Source organism: Barbatula barbatula, assembly GCF_947034865.1.
Source record: "Barbatula barbatula genome assembly, chromosome: 12".
NCBI lineage: Eukaryota > Metazoa > Chordata > Actinopteri > Cypriniformes > Nemacheilidae > Barbatula > Barbatula barbatula.
The window spans coordinates 7,307,496-7,315,016 of record NC_136775.1 but is presented as its reverse complement, the minus strand read 5'-3'; the positions used below and the strand labels follow the sequence as shown (position 1 = coordinate 7,315,016).

The window sequence follows — 7,521 nt, the reverse complement described above, 5'->3', positions numbered from 1 at the left end:
CCACAGCCCTGAATCGCCTTTAAATGAAGAGGGTGTGTGTAGACGGTATTCAAAGAAAATAGATGCAGATGTCACAGCTCAGACATTCTACAGGGCGTTGCTACTTTAGGGGGTGTCTCCTATTGGCTAGTTACGGTGATCAGCGAAGATGACGCTACTATCCAGCCTTTCTAAGTGGACGATGTTCCTGTCAATCTACAACCTTTGTATGACGCCCATCTGACAGCGGTGCTGCAGAGCTTGAAGGAGCCTCTCCCGACAAATATTCTATTGCGATTTTTTCCGTCATGATATTTCATCCGTTTAAGTTTGTTTCCTCGAGACGCATATGAAGGCACGGATAAATGCAGAGCAGTGGCTGAGGGGATTATCATAATTAAAGGTAAACCAGTTCATTATGTGTAAGATAAAACGTACAAATAAACCATCAACATGCACCAGATCAGCGTTAAAACGAAGTTTTTAAAATCATACATATCTTGGCAAAACGTGGTGCTTTTGACACGCGCCGAAACAGGAATAACCGCCTACAGCTGTGATAAAATTACGTGTAATATTTATATAAACATCTGAACTTTTTAAGATAGTAAATGTTTTTGATCAATTCTGGCACCTGTAGATGTATATTTTTCTGTAAACGTTTTATTGTTGCGCTTCCGGCGTCTCACGTTTCTGTTCGAGATTTTACGCAAGGAACGGCGTGAGGGCGTGGGGGGGTTCATTTGCCTTTCGGGATGCCATCACTTTTAGCAACATTTTCCGACCATCTCATCATAAAGTCGAATTGTTATTCATAGGTGTATATATAACTTTCCGCTATACATTATGGTCCAATTTAGATTTAGTAGTTTCTGTTCTGTTAATGTATGTGAGGATGTCCATCCAGAAACTGATGTTACGTAAGCGACGTTGTCTATTCATTGTCAGTGTTCAGGCATTCATGTACAGTATACATGTTTACTGATCAGTATATTTATAAAAAATACAATTTCTACATCTGGATTTATAGGTATTAGTAAAATGTGTTGATTTAGCATTCCTTATTGCAGTATGCCAGTTCTGTCAGTTTAAAAGTAGAGAAAAGTACTTTTATTTCCTTTTTCAGAGTGTGTGCAAAAGATGTGTTAAACATTTCGGTGACTTTTGGTGGTTGCAATAAAGCCCTAACATTTGGGGATTTTTTTTTAACCAAAAAATTAGTAAAAGCTTGGGGACCTCTGGTTAAATTGACAAAGAAATGACTTGTGACCAATGAGCGTTCATAATGAACCATGATTATTCAGTTACATTTCTTTCATAATATAATTATATTGAAACACACCGTTTAATTGAAATAACAATGAGTAATATAGATTTGAGCAATTATTGATTTTTGTTTATGATACTGTAGCTAATGCCAAGTGCAATATTTGCATTTACTAATGTTAACAGTTTCACCTTTTGATTTAAAATATGTATTAGTAATGAAATGAACATATGATTTTAACCCATGGTCTAAACGTTTTGTTTCTTGTTAGTTCATGTTAGCTAATACATTATTGTTAACATATACACATTATTGTGAATGTAAGCAGCATTAGAAGATTACGGTAATTTATGGATTTTTATGCATAAATGTGACGCTGTCTGTAAAAACAAGGCTCAAATCCCCTAATCTAATCCTGAGTTGCATCAAATTTCAATCTTTCACCCGGGTTTTACTCAGTCTATATTAAACATTTCACGGTTATATTTTCACAGTGCATTTTGTATATTATGATTTTATATAGATAAAAATATCTTATTATTAGGGATGCACGATAAATTATCGGCCATATCAATATTGTAAAGTAGACTGATTACATGATTTTCAGGGGAAAGAAGAGAACTAATGGTAAACTTGTTTTCTGCAGTCATTGTTTTCAAATAAAAGCAGTTGTCCCCTTTTTGCATTTTGTTTCAGTCTTAGGGAGTTTTATATTAATATTTAGATACTGTATATCGGCCAATACATCGATTATTGGCTTCTAATGTTAAATAATTATCGGTTACCGGCCAAAATGGACATATTGGTGCATCCCTAGTTATTATTACAGACTGGGTCACATATATGAATAAATAGTAAGATAAGGAAACGTCTATCTTTGTCTCCTCCTGTTAAATTCAGATTTCTTTTTAAATGAATGCAATATAACTATTGTTGTGGATTTTAACTGCTTTAAACATATTTAACTGTTATTGAACACTTTTCCCAAACAGATCTCAAAATAGACTGCTGCTTACTTGGTACTCACCATGGCGACGGTTGTGATGGAGCAGATTGGGCGGCTGTTTATCAACGTGCAGCAGCTTCGTCAGATCCCCCGTTTCCTGGAGTCAGCCTTCCCTACTTTGCCTTGTACTGTTATGATTACCGACGTGCCGTGGGTTTTCCGTGAGTCACACATATTTACGGGCTACAGGCTGCCTGATCAGAGTTGGCGCTACTACTTCCTGACTCTGTTCCAGAGGCATAATGAGTCTGTAAATGTGTGGACACACCTGCTGGCCTCCCTCATCATCCTAGTCAAGTTTCAAGAGCTTTCCGAAACTGTGGACTTTCTTCGAGACCCTCACGCCCAGCCGCTTTTCATCTTGCTCCTAGCGGCGTTCACCTACCTGGCCTGCAGCGCTCTTGCCCACCTGCTCTCGGCCAAGTCTGAGCTGTCCCACTACACATTTTATTTTTTGGACTACGTGGGTGTAGCTGTATATCAATACGGCAGCGCCCTGACCCATTTCTACTATGTAGTCGAAGAAGATTGGCACGGCAAAGTACGAAGCTTTTTCCTGCCAGCTGCAGCTCTTCTGGCCTGGCTGTCATGCACCGGCTGCTGCTACGGAAAGTACGCCAGCCCGAGCTTGCCTAAATTTGTTCATAAGCTATTTCAGGTGGTGCCTTCTGGCCTGGCCTACTGTTTAGATATCAGTCCAGTGTTGCATCGCATTTATAAATGCTATAGCTCTGAACAGGCCTGTGCCGACCAGGCAGTGATTTACCACTGCTATCAGGTCCTCTTCTTTTTGATTAGCGCCTACTTCTTCTCGTACCCTGATCCTGAGCGCTGGTTCCCAGGATGCTGCGACTTCATCGGACAGGGCCATCAGATCTTCCACGTGTTCCTTGTGCTGTGCACCCTAGTGCAAATTGAAGCAGTACGACTGGATTACAGCGAGAGAAAATCTCTCTATGAACGCCTCCATGGTGACTTGGCTCACGATGCCGTGGCTCTCTTCATCTTCACGGCATGTTGCAGTGCACTCACTGCCTTTTATGTGCGCAAACGTGTCAAGGCATATCTAGAAGAAAAGCAGGAGTAGATAGAGGGATGAGATAACATTGCTTCCACATGTATAAGAGATTGCACTGGTCTTCGCCAACTAACCTAATGAGAACAAATCAATTTTTCAGTGCATCTAATTTTTGTTGTCAGTGGTTTTGTTCTTGGTCTGAAATGTATTTTAAATCAGCTGCTCACTGTTTACCAAACTGGTGACATGCTTTAAAACTGCATTACAATTCCAAAGTGGCACATAAACAAAATTCCAAAACCTAGTGAGCTGCCTACATACACAAATACTGATCCAAAAGGTAGCCAAGTTAAAAGCTGAAATCTGTAATTTTCATGTTGGATAGAAACAAAAATTATTTATTGAGCAAGTGCATTAAAGCGGAGGTAACACACACAGTTTCTGCCAGTCTTATATTAATCTTGAGTACCTATAGAGTAGTACTGCATAGTTCGCATCTTCGAAGAGTATTTAGAGGCCTTTTACACGAGACCGTTTGATCTGAAAACACCACCATTTTTGTTTCCATGTAAACTGCATGACAGAACTTTCTGAAAAAGAGGACGTCACGCACATGCGTATTAGGCGCTCGGTCGCGGAAGTATAGCCAAAACAATATGGCTGCTTCCGGCACTGTGAGCTCACACTGCTCGACTATGTATAATGTTTCCCCAGCAAAATGTGGACTTGCTGCACCAATAAGACCAGCGAAGACACACTATATACATTCGCCAGACTTTAAACACACATGTACGTCGACCAACGGTATCACCTTTGGCTTATAAATGTCTTTGTGCCAAGGCACGGCCTGTTTCTTTACACAAAAACTTCAAAATATGCTTATTTATCACAGTATTTGTGCGCTCTGTATTTTTACGTTACGGTTTACGTACCATTTTCTTAATAACTGTACATCAAACTTGGTTAAAAATGTATCGCAAGTCGAGTGTCTGCATGCTTTATGTAGTGCGTACTTTCCATGCCTTAAAAGGCAGCTGCTGATGAGGGCAATATGGCAGCCCATTGGGTTTCGGAACTGAGCAATAAAGTCTAATCAAATAGGTAAAAGGTTAAAAGGTTTGGACTTTAAACAATTAAACTGAACTATTTGCCATTAATCCTTTTTATACCTGTCATTTATGTGTGGTCTGTGAGTGGATATCAGCATTTTTGTTGACAGATTAGTTAACACCTTGTAGATACATACTGTACAGCAGTGTGGTACTGGCACTGGATATGTAGCCTTCATACAGTACTTGCATTATGCCTCTTAATGCAACCTCACCTATGTGCATAAATCTACAGGCGCAGCATGCTGCTCTGACTTAAGTTATAAAAAAATGGAATCCAATGCCCTTTCTGTTGTGTTTGACACGATTATTTTGTATTTTCAGCTTCACTTCATGCCTCAACACAGCAGAATGCAAATCAGTGTCAAAATGACTTCTGATGCCACTGTTCAGAGCTTAATTTATATTTACCTGCGAGAAGCAATCGATTTGTGTTTTGTACGTCATGCACTTGCCTGTCTTTGAGTTTAGAGAGAGCAAAAATATCATATATATGAATATAAATATAAATATAAACACTATTGTGGATCTTCAGTCAAGAAGTCCCATCCATATTTCTCTACAAAATCAAAGAAACTTACCTTAAAGATTGCGGTAATAAAGATTTATCTAATAAACACAACTTAAAAAAAGATGAATAATCATAAAATAATAAAACTATTTAAATAATTTTGCTTATTTGTCCTGAATATAATTTCACTAAATAGCTTGTTTTGATTTTGGGGTGAAATATAACTGGGACATTTCTGACCAGGCTTTTGAGTGTTCACACACCCATGTTTCCTGCTCACATCTTTATGATTTTCACATACAATAGAAAATTGCTCAAGACCTTTTTTATTGAAACATGCTTTCAAAAAACAATGAATTACGCCCCTTCATCGTTTTGTTGCTCCTTTTGCAAACAAGGGCTATCACTACGGCCTTTCCATATAATACCCTGATGTGAATGCCTTTGTGTCACCTATGCATATGCAGACTTTTCTATTAGACGTTCAGCACTTTATTTCAAAATAACAGTCTGAGCATAAAATGTATGTGTTATATGTGTATTCTAATGTGCCTGGCTACATGCATGCGTCATTGTGTGTCAGTATGCATAGAGGTTCTTGTGAGTGTGCGTGGGCATTGTTGAATGTACATGTACCTATGAGAGGGCTATATAGAAAGGATATGAAGGCTCTGTCTTAATAGTCTGACCCTGTTTGGCCTTTTATGAAATTCACCCAGCCAAGTACCACATGATTTTTTTAGTAATCGAGAAGCATGTAAATAGAGTCGTGATAAACTGTATTTCCTCATCCGGTAACACATGGGGCAGTAGGCCCGTTTTTTTAACAGCACCAGCAGACAACAATGATGTCACATACAGTATGATGTTTAAAGACCGACACTGATGATGAGATGGACATGTTTGCTTGTGAGTGGACTGAAAGAAGAATATTCTGGGTAAATATGTTGGAAAATGATCTCACGGCGTGTGCAAAGACCATAGAATTTGTGACGCTTTTAGTCTAGTGGTCAGGGGTGTGATATGATCAGATTATGATATTCAGTAGCTATTCATGGAATGTTATGCCTATGTACGATCCAACTTATGTACCACAAACCCTCTGAAATCTCTATGTGGCCACTCTGATGTCACCAAGAAAAACAACAGATGAGATCATCTCCTGGCACGACCAGAATATGACATAAAGCTTTAGTTTCCGTAATGCTCATGTGGTAATGTGGGGAATTTACTTTACATATGACTTTGAACTGTCTATTTCTTGAATTATGTACTAATCGACTCACCCCGAAGACACTTTCAGAGTCTGAACAGACTTTTCTGTCTTAGATTTGGGATTTTTAACATGACCGCTAAAGAATGCTTCTTTTGTATTGTAAAATAACAGGAAGGATTGATTGACTTTCTTGACTTATAGCAATGATTTACAATGAGTTACAAATGCTGAACGAACGCTCACGTTTCTGCTAGGGTGCAGAACGGGAACAATAAAGACTGATGTTAACCTACATTTTCTGTTGTGTGTGGAAATGACTGTGTTGATGTCATATGTTTATTTAATTAAATAAACTATTATTCACACATTCTCCATTTGGTTCTTGGGCAAATAAAACTAAGTTAAAGAAGATGGGGGAACTGGGGCTGGTTGTTACACATTTTAAAATGAAGTATTATTTTTGAAAATCACATATTGTACCTTAAAGTCTAGAGATTAAACAAAACAGTTCTTTAAACATACACCGACTCTGTGACAATATATTTGCCACTATAAATCCTGGCATTGTCCAGTCTAGAATTTTCTGGTGAATGTACAAACAGTAAGAAATAACAATTAGACGGCAAACAATAAAAAAGTAACAGAAATATCAAATCACAATATTGGCCAACAAAACACTGCACATTTATTTTTGCAAATGAAAATGTAATGAATACAAATGACAGCTTTCGTAAGCTAACATTCACAAGAAAAAAACACACTGGCCTGTTTCACAGACAGGGCTTATCTTAAGACAGGACTATACCTTATTTAAATTAGGATATTTAAGTTGTTTTTATTAAAATGCCTTATAAAGACATTACTGGTGTGCATCTTGAGACAAAACGATGACACGTTTTTAGACGTTTCAGGGCAATTTCTTTTCAGTTAAGGCAGCACAAACTTTCAGTTTTAGTCTGGGACTGTCTTAAGCCGTTTTAAAATGAGCAAACTATCCTTGTGCTATAAGCTTGAATATACTAGTGTGGTTTGTTTGTGTACCCAAAAGTTAGGCCTATTGCAAAAACATCACTGCAAATTATAATTTAAGTGTGAACAAATTGTAAAGAGTTTTAAATTAGTCCTCTTTTTCAAATCATAATATTCATTTTACTACTGAATTTATGAAAATTGTATTTATGAGAAACTATGAATTGAAAGATTCAATGTGATTCAAAGATTAAAAATGACTGAAATTACTAAATGCTTTTTGAAATTACAATAATTGCAAACACTTTAAACAAGAGGCATGTAACATTGATAATGTCACATTGTTTTCGTAATTGTGATATTAAAAACATTTTGTATCATATACTGCATGTTTCTAAAGCTTATCTGGTTCATGGTTTGTCTTCTTTCATCAACAATTTGGTCAT

The 7,521-nt window shown here is 37.5% G+C and overlaps 1 protein-coding gene across 1 annotated transcript; it reads left to right on the top strand.

Annotated features, from left to right (window-relative positions):
- Window positions 1-217: 217 nt before the first annotated feature.
- Window positions 218-6,472, top strand: paqr7b (progestin and adipoQ receptor family member VII, b). Its single transcript, XM_079469175.1, has 2 exons — window positions 218-382; window positions 2,239-6,472. The coding sequence occupies exon 2, from the start codon at window positions 2,275-2,277 to the stop codon at window positions 3,337-3,339; it is 1,065 nt and encodes a 354-aa protein (XP_079325301.1). The 5' UTR covers window positions 218-382; window positions 2,239-2,274; the 3' UTR covers window positions 3,340-6,472.
- The last annotated feature ends 1,049 nt before the right edge of the window (window positions 6,473-7,521 follow it).

Coding starts and splice junctions, on each gene's coding strand:
- paqr7b (XM_079469175.1), top strand. CDS start 2,275: ATGGCGACGGTTGTGATGGAGCAGATTGGGCGGCTGTTTATCAACGTG.